The sequence below is a fragment of the Amblyomma mixtum genome, chromosome 1 (assembly GCF_055824585.1).
Source record: "Amblyomma mixtum isolate Tamu chromosome 1, ASM5582458v1, whole genome shotgun sequence".
NCBI classification, from domain to species: Eukaryota; Metazoa; Arthropoda; class Arachnida; order Ixodida; family Ixodidae; genus Amblyomma; species Amblyomma mixtum.
The window spans coordinates 302,636,360-302,652,570 of record NC_143012.1 but is presented as its reverse complement, the minus strand read 5'-3'; the positions used below and the strand labels follow the sequence as shown (position 1 = coordinate 302,652,570).

Genomic DNA, 16,211 nt, shown 5'->3' with positions numbered 1-16,211 from the left:
CGGCGTTGAATTTCCGTCACAGAGCCGGACCTTCGTGAGCTACGCTCGTTGTCCAGCATGAAGTATACACAGCTAGCAACCCAAATCACTGGTAACGCCAGAACAATCGCGTCCAAGGGCAGACAAGACCACGAAGTGGCAGAACGCGCAGCAATGCATTCGACAAGCGCCGATAATTTCACTGTGACGTCACGCTCTCAGCATTTCTCTGCACTCTTCTCATCTGCTTCGTGTGCTACTCGACGCGCCATCTGTCGACAGAGCTGAGACACGACATGCAAGAGTGAGCGGCGGTCGAGAAGTCGGGCGTGTTTCACCAGGGCCTCTGATCACCTCTCGCCTGAACTGATGACGTCTATTGTTCGGCAAGGAAACGCCATTTTCTTCCCCAAACACTGCATAAAGCTGTAAAGCGGAGTTTCTAAATTTTCACCTAAAATAAGGCTTTCACACCTGGCGGCTGTACTCTACGGCACCTATGGCCCGCATACCCAAACATGCTGCCACCTACAGAAATTTCATTGCCGAGTGAACCCGCATCTGAGAATCAAAATGGCGCGGTTGTCTTCACCCTAGGCGACCGCGCGGTGCGCGAGTGCAGAGACAACCTACCCTTAATTAAGTCGCTGAGCCATCAATCGAATTCCCGAAGAAGCTCCGCCCCGATGACGCACTAGTCCCGCGCTCTCATCATCAGGGCAAGTTCTCTTGTCTACTCTGCTCCGTGGATAAGACACTGATCTGAAACATAGTTTGCATAAAGTCATCATCACCCTTCCAGGTAGGAACAGCCTGAAACCGAAACTTTGGTGGTTGTGTGACAGAACACACATTTCACTTCATCAGTCTAAAAAAAAAAACGTACTTTTTGTCCTCCAGATAGGAACCAAAGCAAAAGCCAATCGTATAACACGGAAAATACCACGCACCGTCATCAGTCACCTAACGAAGAATATCAGAAGCCCGGCATCTTGAACTATGCGCGGCAAAGAAAGCAATATACAGACGGAAGAAATACATCTTCTACCTGCAGTGGGCTTCGCGGGCTCAACAAAAGAATCAGCGACGTCTTTTATCATTCCTGGCAGTTAACCAACTCGCGGCAGACACCTCGCGCCGTACCCTGCGGCTAAGAAGCGCGAGGTCGACGCCTGTCTCGCGGGTAGACAAATGCATGCAGGCACGCGTCAAGACGCATCGAGCCGCCGCACTACAGAAACACAAAGATCCCCGCGCGCGGCCATTCATCGCGCCAAACCGCTTGTCGCACAAAACACTGCCGTAAAACACTTGACTGAACAGTCAGCGCCGACGAACGAGCGAGAGATGCATTGCCAGCAAAACAGCACGAAGCGAAAAGGGAACGGCCCGAGAGCGAGCTCCTCGTGGCAGCGAGCCAGCGGCTTTCGCGCGTCTCTCTGCACGAGCTCCGTTGGCCGCGGGCTCCTTTTTTTTACGACCCGAGAACACGAACCGGGTGTCACTCGCCACGCACACTCGTTGTTCGGCAAACGGGAACAGTGTAGCCGCAGAAACGAGCGGGTGCGCGCAAAGGGCCGACGACGCGAAAGTCGAGAACCGCGCCGAGCTGCGAAAGGCGGTTGGGCGTCGCGGTTTGCGAGCGACAGGAACTCCTGAAGTGACAGCGTCTAGACTCGAACGCGGAGGAGCGAAACGCAACACTGTTACGGGTCGGACTGAACGTCGACAAAACACGTACGAGACAAGGAGAAAAGGGGATTGGGGGGGGGGGGGGGGGGGGGGGGGGGGTAACAAGACACTTCTTGTCTTCTGTCGCCGTTTGCACCAGAACTTAAACGGCATTTGGACCGTGGCAGTCGCCGCTCGATTGCTGTGCCACGGTGTGTAAAGCCAACAGGCAATCTGAACCGCTTATATGCAACTGCATGGTTGTATGCACATATATCGGCGAGCATGATCACAGCATGTTTCGTTCCGCGTGTGTAGGCTTCAACCGCGTTCTCCTCTCCATTCTTTCCATCTTTTCCTTCCTACCGAATGGCCAAGGCAGCTGCCAATGCAGTAGTGCCCTTTTTGCAGCGTGATTTACAATTTATGCCTTAAATAGCTCATTGTGGTGTTCTTTCGCAGTTTAATTTATTTTTAAACACTTAAATAACAAGCAGCAGCAGCAGCTCTGGTGTGTGCATTGCGGGTGGGGGTGGGTGCAGCAGGAAACGCAACACGTCTCACGGTTGCCAACGGTAACTATTGTTCGAGCGAAAATGACACAGTAGCTATGCTTTTTCCCTAATAGGTTTTGCCTGCCTTCACACTGCTGCTGCTTCCCCTCTTTCCTCTTGTCGGAATATCGGATCATTCGCTCTCGTCCTCAGTGGTGATGAGCCCACTTCTTTACAGTGACAATCTTTGCCGGACTCGATAGCCTCACAAAGCGACTACGTTCGAGTGGAGGCCACATGGAGGGCGTAAGTACGCCAGCGGATGTGCTGTCCACCGAGGCAAAGCCGACCATACGGCGAAACAACGTCGTCATGGCCGTCCACCGTCGAGACCCCTCCGCCGTTAAGAGAAAAATCCGGAACCAACGCACTCACCCGACGAGCAATAGCGCGACCAGCGCCGCGGCCGGTCCAGTAATCCCAGAGCGACACAATCCGGAGATGCACAACAGACAGCCACTGTCCCATCGTCCAAAAAAGAGGGACTCTACACGGCGTTGAGGCAGCAGGGGCCAGGAGGCGTCCACCCGGCGGCTACGACTAGGGCTACGGCTGCGGGGGCGGCCGTGGGGCGTAGAGCGGCCCCGGCGGCAGCTATGCCGAGACGCCCGCCGACGCGTACACGCCGCCGCCGCGACACCCGACACCGGCCGCGGGCAACGTGCGCGCGAGTGTCTGACGCAGTCGTGTGTCTGCTGCGCCGGTCTTCTTGCCGCAGCACGCAGCCGTGCATGCGCCGCCGAGACAGAGCAGAGGAAGGCCGACAGACGACCCCCGTGCATGCCGCGGCGAAGAGGAGGCATTGCGGAGCGAGGAAGAAGCACGAGCAGGGCACGCATGAATTGCTCCGCCGCTCGCGATCGACCACGCAAATTCCGCATGGTGCGGGCGTACGCAGAGAACGCCCTCGATGGATGTGTCTGTGTGTGTATATACTACGTTTCTGAAGAGATGTGCCGTGGAGGGGGGAGGGGGGAATTCCGTCCTTTACGTGACGCATAACTACTCACACAACTACCACGACGACGCTACGAAGGAGGGCATGTGATGTCTGGTATGTCTTCCTCCTATACGATTCCTTCAGCAGCAGGGGGTGCAGGCGAAAATGTGTGCGCCGCGGTATGCGTTAAATTATTCTGACAAATGCTCGCTGAAGGGAGAGTTCCGTAAGCGCCGGACACGACCATTCACCATTACGATGTTAGCGGACACTCAGTGGATGGTTAAAACTGGTTTATTGAGGTCGCTAGTGAATATTTACAGGGATGCCAGTCAACGCTTTCACTGGAGATCGCGCCGTGCGAACTGAGCTGCACTCGCCGCGTCCGCACTCTGTCGACTCTGCTTTGTCTCTCTCTGGCGCCCGTCTCTCTGTGTCAACTCGGTCCGTTTCTTCCCTCCCCGGTCGTGTGAGGTTTCCCCTCTTCCCTTCGGAGTGCGGGAGGCGTCGCGGGGTCCCCTCTTTTCTGCGAAGAGCCCGTGGCTCCGAAATGCTGATGTCCTTTTGCAGGCGCGGTGTGTTTTCGTCGGGGTCGAGGTCTGCTTCCCTCGGGCCATAAATCTGTGGAAGTGTGTGCTGTCCGAAGGCCGAAGCAGTTAGCAGTTCTCGGAACCTGCCTGGGCCGGGCGAGAAACGTTGCCGTCGGCAGCATGCTGACACGACCCTCCCAAATTTTGCGCCTGTCCTCAGGTGCAAGCGTTTCGGGAAGATGACGCCAACTCATCGGGGATCAAATCACGCTCTTTGTATCTTCTTAGCTGCTCCACGTTTACTGTCTTGCGATTTATTTTTCCGGGCACATGGACTAATCTTTCGATGGCCACGAGGTTCGGCTCGATAAGTGCTGCCACTTCAAAGGGTCCCTCGTAGCGGGCATCCAATGTATTTCGCGCGCCAACTTCGAGCACGACGACATCTCCAGGATGAAAATTTGGTGCCCGTCGCCTCGAGTCGTATCGGGACACTGAATCTAGCTGACTGTCGAGAAGACCGTCCCGCATGTCCGCACGTCCTGTTGCGAGATCGTGGAGCCTCTCTGCGGCGCTCATCTCGTTCTCAACAGATGCGATGTTGATTTCCACGGGTATCTTCGGGTCGTACCCGTGCATTAGCCAGAAGGGGCTGCGGTTTCCGTGGCGGTGTTTCGTGGCGTTAATGGCGAACGTGGCTCTGGGAAGCTGCTTCCTCCATGCGTTGCTGTCTTCGATGGTCTTGCGCAACACCTGCTTGAGAGTTCCGACCATTCTTTCGATCAGCCCGTTGGATTGAGGCCAGTAGGGGGGAGAATTGACGTGGGTTATTCCGAATCGGTTATGAAGTTGTGCAGTTCGCTTGTTTACGATGCCTTTAGCCTGGTCGGTAATTACGATACTGGGAACTCCGAATCTCGGTATCCACCTTTCCGTCAGGAATTTGAGGTAGTATTCTGACGAAGTGCTCGGCACGGCCACGGCGTCCATGTACCTCGTTGCGTGGTCAATGCAAACAAGCACATAGCCGTTTCTTCCGTCAAGTGGTCCCATGTGATCTAACGAGATGACGGTGTTTGGCTCGTTTGGAATGTCTCTGGGCTTGAGGCATCCTTCGTTTCGTGTGGTGCGGGCGTTTACCATCTGGCACGTGTGGCAGGACTCTACGTATTGACGGACGTCCTTAGCCATGGATGGCCACCAGTACTTCTTCTGCATTAGGTCCTTCGTTTTCTCGGTGCCGAGATGGCCGTTGCCATCGTGGAAAACCACCATGACGCTGCTTCGCAGAGTGGCGGGCACAATCACTCGTTTGCAGATGCGACCATTCTGGATTGACCTTTTGATAACGATGCCGTCCTCGATCTCGTAGTCGGATGCACCAGCGTTAGCTTCGGTCCGGAACCTTTGACAATCTGGGTCGCTCTCCTGCAGCTCGCGTAGACGGCTGTGTCTACTGGCGACGACGGTAAGACAGGAGAGGTCGCGAGCCGGAAGTTGCTCCTCGCTCGGTTCGATGTCGTCCGACTGCCTCGAGAGTGCGTCTGCCGCGGTGTTCTGGCGTCCAGGCTTATGCTTCACGTCAAAGGTGCACTCAGCAAGGTCGAGGGTCCATCTTGCGAATCTGCGATTGGTTGCACCCTTTTTCACCAGGTACGACAAGCTGAAATTGTCCGTGTACACCGTGAAGCGTGGACCTCCTCGGAGGTAGATGGCAAACTTCTCAGTGACAGCCCAATGAAGAGCCATGCACTCAAGCATGTTAGAGTGCAATCCCCTGTCGTGCTTGTTCAGAGATCGGCTTGCATACTCGATTATACGCTCCTTGCCGTCTTGTGTTTGTGACAGCACTGCCCCAAGTCCTGTTTGGGAGGCGTCGACGTGCACGTAGGTCGGACATTCGAGGCGGAAGCTCGCCAGTGTGGGCGGACTCTTCAGGGCAGTCTTCACAGAGTCGACAATCTGTTGATATTCGCCTGTCCAAACGAATGCGGTATCCTTTGCGAGGAGTTGGCGCAACGGGTGCGTGAGCTTGGAGAACTCGGGTACAAATTTGCGGTAATGGTTCGCGAACTGGAGGAAGGAGTATAGCTTTTTCTCGTTGCGATGCGGCTCGAATTTGTCGATGGCGGCAACTCTTGTTTCGTCCAGCGTCCGCCCCTCCGCTGAGATGACGTATCCCAGAAACTGGACCTTGTCTCGCACGAACTGGCATTTTCGTATGTCCATTTTCAGGCCGTTGACGATTATTCTTTTCAGCGCCTCTTCGAGCATGTCGAGCGCCTCTGTCACCGTTGCTGCTCCCTGTCCAACGTCATCCATATACGTCGACGTTCTGCTTAGGCCGTCAAACGTGCGGCGCATCACTCTCTGCATCGTCTGCGGTGCCTTGCAGAAGCCAAAAGCCATGCGAAGGTACTCGTATTTGCCGTCTGGGGTGACGAATGCTGTTTTGTGAACGTCTTCGGCCTTTACTCGGATGGTTAGGAAGGCTGCCTTCACATCCAGCACGGTGAAACAAACCGAGCCTTCCCTCATGATGTCGTCGATGACGTCCTCCATGATCGGCATCGGGTATGAAGGGTTAACCGTCTTCTCGTTCAGCTTGCGATAGTCGTGCACCATTCTTCGCGGGGTTGTCGGGTGGAGCGGTTGGTCCACCACGATCGTTGGAGCGCCGTATTCGCTCTCGCTTTGCCGGATTATCCCTTTGGCAAGGTAGTCGTCCACCTGCTCTCTAATAAACCGGCGGTCAGCCGGAGAACACCTGTACGGTCTCGATGTGACCGGCACGCTGTCGCGCAGTTCAATGCTGTGTTCGGCGTGGGGGCTATTAAGATCGACGTCAGCGGGTCTCGTTTGGAACCAGCCAGCACACCTGTTTCCACTGTATATGGCTGCGAGCGACTTCAGCGTGATTACTTTCGGGCCTGCCGCCATGGACCGCACGCACTGAGAGGACCCAGGTGACAGCTGGCTTCAATTACGGAGTTTGCCCGGTTGGAGTGCAGGACCAAAACCAGACCCCCTTGACAAAGTGCCTGCACGTGTAGAACGCCGCCGCCGCCTCGGGGAGACGAACGTTATCTTCCCCATTTGCCGTGGCCATGCCGGGGAACAAAAGGCCTCGTTTCGTGTGGCTCGGTGGCGCTCCAGGCAAGCACCGCGACCGGCCGGCGGGCATCCTCTCCGACCCTCGCGAACTTCTCCAGGCATGGGGAACCACTTTCGGAGTTTTCGTGACCTCGCTTTCCGGCCTCGAGCGGCGGGTGTCTTTGATTATCAGCAGATGTCGGTGACCCGCAGAAACCTTCGACTGGCCGGAGGCCATCACCTACCAGTCAACGCTACCTCGACGACAACCTTCTCTCCCTCAGACTCAACATGTGACGTGGGCGTGGCCCTAAGTGCAGTGGTGTGTTTGTGCGCACAAGTTTGTGTTGTTTGTGATCTGGGCCCCTCCCACCCCGGCGTTGGCGTCCTCAACCTAGGGACTTTGGGGAACGAGAAGGCTATAAATGTCGAGAACGAATGCGGCAGATCAGCTCACTTCGCCTCATTTTGAGCTCACTCTTAGCCTCCCATAGAGCCTCTTTTGGAGCCGCACTTCAGTCTCTAACCATGTTGTAAAAAGATGTAAATAAACCCTCTTGTAATCTTCCTCCCATCACTTAACTCTTTGACTTGGCGGCACTCCTGTCCTGGTGGTCGTGGGAACGGGCGTCGGCTTGACCACGGTTCCGTCAAGCGAGCAGCAGCAGCAGCGGGCTAGCAACGACCCCGAACCGACCCATCATCGCCAACAACTGGTGGCAGACCCAACAACTGGTGGCAGCGGTGGGATAGAAGCCCTAACTCCCCCCATAGTCAACAACTGGTTGGCAGCGGTGGGATGAACCGGGTGACATGGTGCTGCATCTGCGGGTGAGTGTTTGGGTTTTGCTTTGGGTCCTCCAGGCTTCAAATTCTGGGTTAACAATTTGAACTGTTGGTTGATCGGGTGTTTGTATGTCTGTAGCACAGGGGTAGTTGCTCAGAATCACCATGAGCGAGCAAAGCCAATATTTGAAAGCAGCGACCGTGGACCTGACGAGGTTGTCGAGGACAGAACTGTTGTTCTTGTGCGATGAGTTAGGAGTGGATGTGGAGGAAAGAGCGGAAGATTCGGATATTGTCCGGGCAATCCAAAATTTGGAAACGGAGGAAGAGGATGATTTTGAAATTGCTTGGGATAATATGCAGAAATGGGCAAAAGAAGAGCAGCGTAAAACAGCTGAGGAAGTACAGCTACAGGAGCGTAAAAGCGCTGAGGAAGCGGAAAGAGTGAGACTAGAGGCACAGCTACAGGAAAGTAGAAGAGCTCGGGAAGAGCGTATGCAGAAACTAGCAGCGGAGCTAAAAGAGCTTAAACTCGAGGCTGAGAAAAGGCGGCTCGCAAAGCTCAACGGGCTTAATGGGGACGAAGTAGCAATGAGTGACGCTATCTCCGTCCAGACAGGGCCATCAATGTTCCAGTCCATCGCCGAGTTAGAGAGACGTGACGCCGTAAGAAAGGATGGCGAATTGGCGCACAACAGGCATGGATGGTACACGACAGAGCGCGGCCAAAGTAGAGAGGCTACAGAGACCGTCTCCGAGTTAGCTAAGTGTAACTCCGTGAGAGCTCGTTCAGAAAACGTGTGGAGAGGGCACGGATGGCGTCGGACAAAGCCGAGCCAAGAGAGACTTCCCAAGGTAGCTAAACAGACAGTCGCCCAGTCAGATAGTCGCAAACCTGCGATTAAGGGCCGAGAAACGGAGTCTAACCGGCACCCGCGGTTTAGAAAAGAGAGAGCTCCGAAGAGAGGCTGTGCAGTGAGAGTAGGAACCGTGGCCGAGTTGGTTAAGCGTGAGGACGCTAGAAAGGGGCCTGTACAGGCGACTAACCGGCACGGGTGTGAAAGGGATAACTTCCCCAAAGGTAGACGTTTCGAAAAGGAAACAAAGGGAAGCCCTTTAGTGATTGAGAATCGTGGCAACTGTGAGTTAAAGCGTCACTGCGGCGTCAGTGAGCAAGCCAATGTTGTGGCTACCTCGGCGAAGCTGGCGAATAAAGAGTGTGGAGCTGCTGTTGGGTTAAAACGCAGTATTGAACGCCATGCTGAGAAAAAGGACGAGAGCCCGATTCTAGATGAGCAGTGCGTTTCAGAGGAAACCACTCAGAGCGTGAGTGACCAAGCCAGTGTTGTGGATATCTCGGCGAAGCTGGCGTATCAAGAGTGCGAAGCTGCTGTTGAGTTAAAACGCAGTATTGAAAGCCAGGCTGAGACACAGGAAGAGAGCCCGATTCGAAAAGAGCAGTGCGTTTCGGAGGAAAGCACTGAGAGCGATAAGCCAGCTGCAGAGGACAACCTTCAGGGGAGCGAACTGCTCATTTCCGGGGCAGCTGAAGGTCCGTCTGTCAGCTCTGTGGAGATGACCATCTGTTGCGAAGGCAAAGAGGTCAATTTTGTGTCTAAGGAAGGATCACGCGATGCATGTCAAGGGCTGGAGGAAACAGTCTTGGCTCATGCGGTGCACGCGGAAAGTCCAAAGCGAAAAAGGAAGAGGGCGAGGACAAAAAGGAAACGGATGAAATGTCAGGCCCTAAATTCACGTGTGCGGACAGGTGCTAGTGTTAGCACAGATGAAAATGCGGCAGAAGGGAAAGAGAAGCCTTCCCGCATTAGAGCTCGCAAGTTTGCGGCTAAAGTTAGTGGTCAGGCGACACGCGTGGATTGTTGTAAACCTGACCGCAGTAACAGAAAGGGAAGACCGCATCTTCCAAGCAGAGCAGGAGGGGGGTTTTTCAAAGGGCATCGGCCTGCGGGAAAGCCCAGACAACCCGTACCTGACAAGAAGGCGGAAAGGGAAAAGGCAAAGCGGCCCGAGAGACCGGAGGGCGCTAGGTTGCGCGACCCTCAGCGCGTGCGAACACAGGGATTTAGCAACAGAGGCCACGCACGCAGGCGGGTTCACCGCGCGCAATTGAAAAGAAGGATGCGTCCTTCACTTTCGGCACTGGATTCCGGGAAGCGCGCAGGGCGAAAAGGTAGCCGAGCTTCGTGCTGGGGGCGAGAACAAAGAACAGCTTCTCGAGCTGGTCGCTGTGCGTCGCCAAGAGCCGGTTCTCGACTTTGCATGCCCTACCAAGGCTTTCTGAGCGTGTCGAGGGGGCGCGGAGACGACAGAGGGAGTCGTAGATGGCTTTTTTCAGTGGCCTTTTGTAGCGAAATGACCGCAGTGTCATCAGTCAAAGCGCGACCCCAGAGGGCGCGTCTGAAGGGCTAATCACTTCGACACGGCGGAGGTGAGTCAGCTTTCACCCCCGCTTAGCCATTCGAAGTAGCTGGTTTTTTGTTCCTTTTTTTGTGTGTGTGCGAAATCAAAAAGGGAAAGGCTACTTTGTTTTGAGCTAAAGATTTAGAGTGATCGGACGTTACTGCGTTTTCTCTTAAAACTGAGAAAGATTAAAGTCTGAATTAGATATAAGAGTTCAATTTGCCATGCTACAGAGAAATAAGGGCACTTAAAGGAATTTAGCGAAGATTCCTGAGTAGACCATGTGCTGTTTGGATAGTTGGAACCGTTCAGAGCATTTAAGTTTTGCTGTGTTTGAAGGTTGGCACAGGTTTCTTTTGTATCGATAGTAGACTCATACATGTCAGACTTGGTTGAGATACCAAGGTCTTGTTGCTACATTAACGGCAGTGTAGCTAATGCCTTGCAAATGCCAAGAAAGTGCGCATGGCTGTGCATATCTGCGTACTCTTGTTTACTGGCGAGTGGTTAATCAGCCGATTGTGGTATTCGGAGATTAACGGAATGAAGTGAAGGCGCAGAATTTTGTAGAGAACAGCTGTGGCAGCTTTGTGTATAGGTTATGGTGCCTGACACAATGAGTTTAAGAGAAGTTTTGCGTCAGTACTGGAAGGAGTACGGATTCTGATGAGCAGTCGCATTTTTGTGAGTTTAACTGGAGCAGTTGATTCTCAGTCTCGAGCGATCAAGGTTCTTTGAGAAGAGCCAGAGGATTAAACTGAGCGTGGGCCAAATTTTAAGCAGACTTTCGATATTCGGGTGGTATTGGGGATCATAGCTTGATTGATAAGGAATGGAGTTTCTATTCAAAATTTGTAGGCTTTGACACACCACCGCTTATCGTACAACGTGGCAGTCTGTCTTTGGCGACCTCAGATGTGACGCGGACGCTCGCTTTGACCCTAAATTCGGGCAAAATTGAGGGGTCAGCATTCTGGAGCAGGATTTTGTTTGGAACTAAAAGGAAGCCTGGTGGGTCTTGAGTGAATTCCGAGCGCTTGCGCGTGGAGCGGTGCTTTGTTGTTTGGAACGTCCCATCTGTGCTTTCCTTTGTTGGTGGTTTGGTGTTTTGGGTTTGCCTTGGGAGTTGATATTGCAAGCCAAGATATCAACGTGGACGCGAGCCCATCTCTTCCTGCCCAGCGGTGGGGAACGCTGGCCATTCGAGATTTTCCGGGCCGCGGAGGAGCTATTAAGATCGACGTCAGCGGGTCTCGTTTGGAACCAGCCAGCACACCTGTTTCCACTGTATATGGCTGCGAGCGACTTCAGCGTGATTACTTTCGGGCCTGCCGCCATGGACCGCACGCACTGAGAGGACCCAGGTGACAGCTGGCTTCAATTACGGAGTTTGCCCGGTTGGAGTGCAGGACCAAAACCAGACCCCCTTGACAAAGTGCCTGCACGTGTAGAACGCCGCCGCCGCCTCGGGGAGACGAACGTTATCTTCCCCATTTGCCGTGGCCATGCCGGGGAACAAAAGGCCTCGTTTCGTGTGGCTCGGTGGCGCTCCAGGCAAGCACCGCGACCGGCCGGCGGGCATCCTCTCCGACCCTCGCGAACTTCTCCAGGCATGGGGAACCACTTTCGGAGTTTTCGTGACCTCGCTTTCCGGCCTCGAGCGGCGGGTGTCTTTGATTATCAGCAGATGTCGGTGACCCGCAGAAACCTTCGACTGGCCGGAGGCCATCACCTACCAGTCAACGCTACCTCGACGACAACCTTCTCTCCCTCAGACTCAACATGTGACGTGGGCGTGGCCCTAAGTGCAGTGGTGTGTTTGTGCGCACAAGTTTGTGTTGTTTGTGATCTGGGCCCCTCCCACCCCGGCGTTGGCGTCCTCAACCTAGGGACTTTGGGGAACGAGAAGGCTATAAATGTCGAGAACGAATGCGGCAGATCAGCTCACTTCGCCTCATTTTGAGCTCACTCTTAGCCTCCCATAGAGCCTCTTTTGGAGCCGCACTTCAGTCTCTAACCATGTTGTAAAAAGATGTAAATAAACCCTCTTGTAATCTTCCTCCCATCACTTAACTCTTTGACTTGGCGGCACTCCTGTCCTGGTGGTGGTGGGAACGGGCGTCGGCTTGACCACGGTTCCGTCAAGCGAGCAGCAGCAGCAGCGGGCTAGCAACGACCCCGAACCGACCCATCATCGCCAACAACTGGTGGCAGACCCAACAACTGGTGGCAGCGGTGGGATAGAAGCCCCAACTCCCCCCATAGTCAACAGGGCACATACCCAGTGCGTCTGCTTTCGACGTGAAAGCTTGGTGGTGCTTCTGCAGGATAGATCTTAGCGCATCCCTCTCGCTCTCGTTTGCTCGCGTGGTCATTTTCGACACCGCGTCTTCCACAAGAGTAATATAGTCGTCATCGGGGAGATGGACCTTCGCACCCAGCTGCACAAAGCCGCAGTCGTCGGGAGCAGGCTCATTAGCCTGACGGCAAAACGAGGCCACCAAAGCCTCTCCCGTGTGTCTTGTTAACTTTGGAGTCGGGCCCTGCGAGCTCGATGGCGCGTCGACGATATTGGTGACTTGCACGAGAGTCACGTCGTTGGTAGGATGAAAAGTCACGTCGACGTTCGCAGCGCGGCGCCAGTCCGATCCGAGAATCAGATCGATAGATTCCGGTAGCGGCGTTATGACGACGTCTCGGAGAAACACCTTCGTCGCTCCAACTTCAACATCTAACGTTGCCGCCCGCGTCGGTCTAATGCAGCGGTTCAACACTTGAATTTCCTCCGAAGCCAATCGGGCGTGCGTACGAATGTCGGGGCTCAGGGCATCTTCGCTCATTATTGACACGTTGGCTCCACTGTCGATACAGATCTTGAGCGGTCTGTTATTTACGTGGCCGGTAACGATTGGCAACGTGCCGCCGGTAGACTGCAAAAAGCAATTTGCTTGCCTGATGGGTGGCCCGTCCCTGTTGTGTCGTTGCTGCTGCCAGATCGCCGTTGCTCAGCCCTGATGGTAGCTGCGGTCTTTGGCCTGCTGCACTCGCGGGACAGGTGGCCAACGTCGCCGCAGTTGAAGCACGCTCTTGCTGTACCGTATCTTGGCTGGAGAGGTCGTGAGTACTGGCGTCGTTCGCTTTGAGGAGCGTTAGCCGTCTCGCTGACTCGCCTGGCTTGGCCTCGTTGTCTCGTAGAAGCGGGATATTCATCTTTGGCGTCGCGGGTGTGCGCGGTTGTGGTGCGGCGTCGCGAGTCAAGTTGAGCTGCACGGTCGATCAGCTCGGTCACCGTGGTGCAACACTGCGCCGCGAGTGGATTCGCCCAGGTGTCGTCGTCTATGCCGCTCAGGATGAGGGATATCCTTTCCTCGGTGGCCAGCGGGTACGGCGCCTTGTCAAGTACTGCGTTCTTCGAGTACATGTACTCCACGATGGACTCGGTGGTTTCAAGGCGTCGTTTGGCCTGGAGGTCGAGAAAATCCTGCATAGAGAGCTTTCGTTTGAAGCGGGAGGCGAGGGCTTCTTTCCACTCGTGCCAGGTGTCGCACCTCGTTCCGTAGGAGCTGTTCCAGTCTCTTGCAGCTCCCGTCAGACGTGTTGCTGCGCTGGCGAGCGTTAGTGATTCCGTCCAGTGCGCAAGTGCTGCGATGCGTTCGACCTGCGAGATCCAGCCGTGCACACTCTGCTGTGGAGATCCGTCATAAAGCGGTATGGCGGATGACGTGTCGCTCGTAGAGTGGATCTGCACCGGTGCCGTGGCTGAGGGAGTCCTCGTCAATGCAGTGGCTAGCTGCGCCTGCGTGGTGGCGATCATTGCCAGGATAGCTGCCATATTTGGTGTACCGTCAATGGTGGTGCAAGGCAGCGGTATTTGTGCACTGCCGTTCGACCCCGTGTCGTAGTGTGCGTGATTGCCACTTGCCGTTGATGATCTTTCCGTCGTTCCAGCTCTCGTGCCGTCAGCAGGAACTCCGAATTGTGCCGGGCTTCGTCCGGAACTCGTGACGTTTTCCGTCGGCGTTGGGACAGCTGGGCTGACGTTGCCGTGCACTCCAGGTGCGATGGCCGTGGTAGCTTGGGCGAGCTGCGTTCGCACGATCTCCACCTCGGCACGGAGCTCCTTGATTGTGGAAAGCGCCTCCAGGTACGCCTGCCTGTCTTCGTCGTTGGCAGCCTGGTTTGTCGTTGGCGTGTCCATCTCGTTGGAGACTCGCTGTCGAATGTTGTCTTCGAGGATTCGTGCGATCAGCTGGTCCTTGCTTCCGGAGCACGGTAGTTCACGTGATTTCAGTTCGTCCACAAGCTGTCTCTTCGTAGCGGTGCCCAGGAGGTTGCGGTCGACGGAGCACAGCGGCGAGTAGACGACCGTTGAGTCGGAGTGCGTCGACGGGGTTCGCCGTTGGGCCGTTGCGTCTTCAGAAATTGTGTTGGACTGACATCCTGTCGGCTGCGCCATGTTAGCGGACACTCAGTGGATGGTTAAAACTGGTTTATTGAGGTCGCTAGTGAATATTTACAGGGATGCCAGTCAACGCTTTCACTGGAGATCGCGCCGTGCGAACTGAGCTGCACTCGCCGCGTCCGCACTCTGTCGACTCTGCTTTGTCTCTCTCTGGCGCCCGTCTCTCTGTGTCAACTCGGTCCGTTTCTTCCCTCCCCGGTCGTGTGAGGTTTCCCCTCTTCCCTTCGGAGTGCGGGAGGCGTCGCGGGGTCCCCTCTTTTCTGCGAAGAGCCCGTGGCTCCGAAATGCTGATGTCCTTTTGCAGGCGCGGTGTGTTTTCGTCGGGGTCGAGGTCTGCTTCCCTCGGGCCATAAATCTGTGGAAGTGTGTGCTGTCCGAAGGCCGAAGCAGTTAGCAGTTCTCGGAACCTGCCTGGGCCGGGCGAGAAACGTTGCCGTCGGCAGCATGCTGACAACGACTACAACTGCATCGTTCCCTGGCGGGCTCCAGCCCGCTACAACAAAGCGGAGGAATATTTACGCCCCCAGACGTGTTTAAGAGGCGAGGAACTACACGACAGCCGCCCTTCTCAACAAGCCATAACAAAATAATGACAATGAAGGGTTGCCCACGTTGAGCAACACGCAGGTGAAATCCTGTCAGAAGCAGGCATGCGTGTGTAGGATCCCGGACCCAACTTCTGTAGCGCTGACTCGTGGCGTGCCACACCGTACACTTTAATCTTCGAGGCGAAAAGACAGCGGCCGCATGCGGTACGCGACAATGACGGAACTGGATACGCATACCGAGTCTGGCAGCGGTGACCTATATCGTGACGTAGTACGCACGTATGCGGCGAGGTGCAGCGGATCCGTTCACGCAACCGACAGGACAAATTGTAGACCTGCTATCCTTACGCCTAGCCCTGTGAGAGATGTGAACAGTCCTTGACATATACGAAAGCATAAATCATTTTTTTTTTATATGCGGACGTAAACGGAGTGGTGTAGATCAAAGTCATATTAGTACAGCAATCATGTTTGGATGAGACAATTTAACAAAAGGACGCACGACCTCCGCCTGTAGCCAACTCTTGCTCGACAATTTAGCTGCATATACAGTATGGCTACGCACTTTACCAGCCAGCCGTGGTGACGCGTTCGCGCTGCGCCCTGACCTCGTGGTCTCGCAAATTGGTATATAGTTTCCAGCCAACTCTTGCTCGACAATTTAGCTGCATATACAGTATGGCTACGCACTTTACCAGCCAGCCGTGGTGACGCGTTCGCGCTGCGCCCTGACCTCGTGGTCTCACAAATTGGTATATAGTTTCCCCCCGGAATGCCCGCGACCACCGACAGATCCGCCGTGCCACCGCATTGTAACGTAATTCAGGGTTCAAAGAAGCCTTTCGCGGCTCGCTCCAACGTCATTGTTCGAAGCCCCACTGCGTAGTGAAAGACAAGACCATCTACAGAAAGCTGTCTCAGTCTGCGACACCGAGTTGCAATCGTTTTCTACAACCAGATAACGTTGACTGCGGGACGGGGGCATCTCGCGTCGACCTCCAATTAGCCCTGTCCACGCCAGGTGCGACCCCCCTGTTCCCAACCTCATTTCTCCGCTTTCCTCTCGACCTGCCCCTGCCTGCGTTTCTCTTCCTTTCGAATGCATTCTGTTAATGTAACAGGGCATCAGTTATCTGTGCTCCGCCCGAGCCCAAATTCCTCCTCTTAATTTCCGTTAAGACGACATGTTCATTAATCCGTACTGCTCTCTGTTTCTTTTTTCTGTTC

At 54.9% G+C, this 16,211-nt stretch overlaps 1 protein-coding gene across 7 annotated transcripts in view; it reads right to left on the bottom strand.

Moving 5' to 3' along the window:
* The window catches only part of cv-c (RhoGTPase activating protein), a 436,691-nt gene that overhangs the window by 264,623 nt on the left and 155,857 nt on the right, over positions 1 to 16,211 (bottom strand). Inside the window, exon 1 of one of the 7 annotated variants that reach the window (XM_089566643.1) lies at positions 2,580 to 2,868. The exons of the other annotated variants lie outside the window; for them this stretch is intronic. Coding sequence (XP_089422769.1) covers positions 2,580 to 2,672 — 93 coding nt within the window. The 5' untranslated portion in view covers positions 2,673 to 2,868. Of the gene's footprint in view, positions 1 to 2,579; positions 2,869 to 16,211 lie in introns of those variants that run through there. 7 annotated transcript variants of the gene reach the window in all.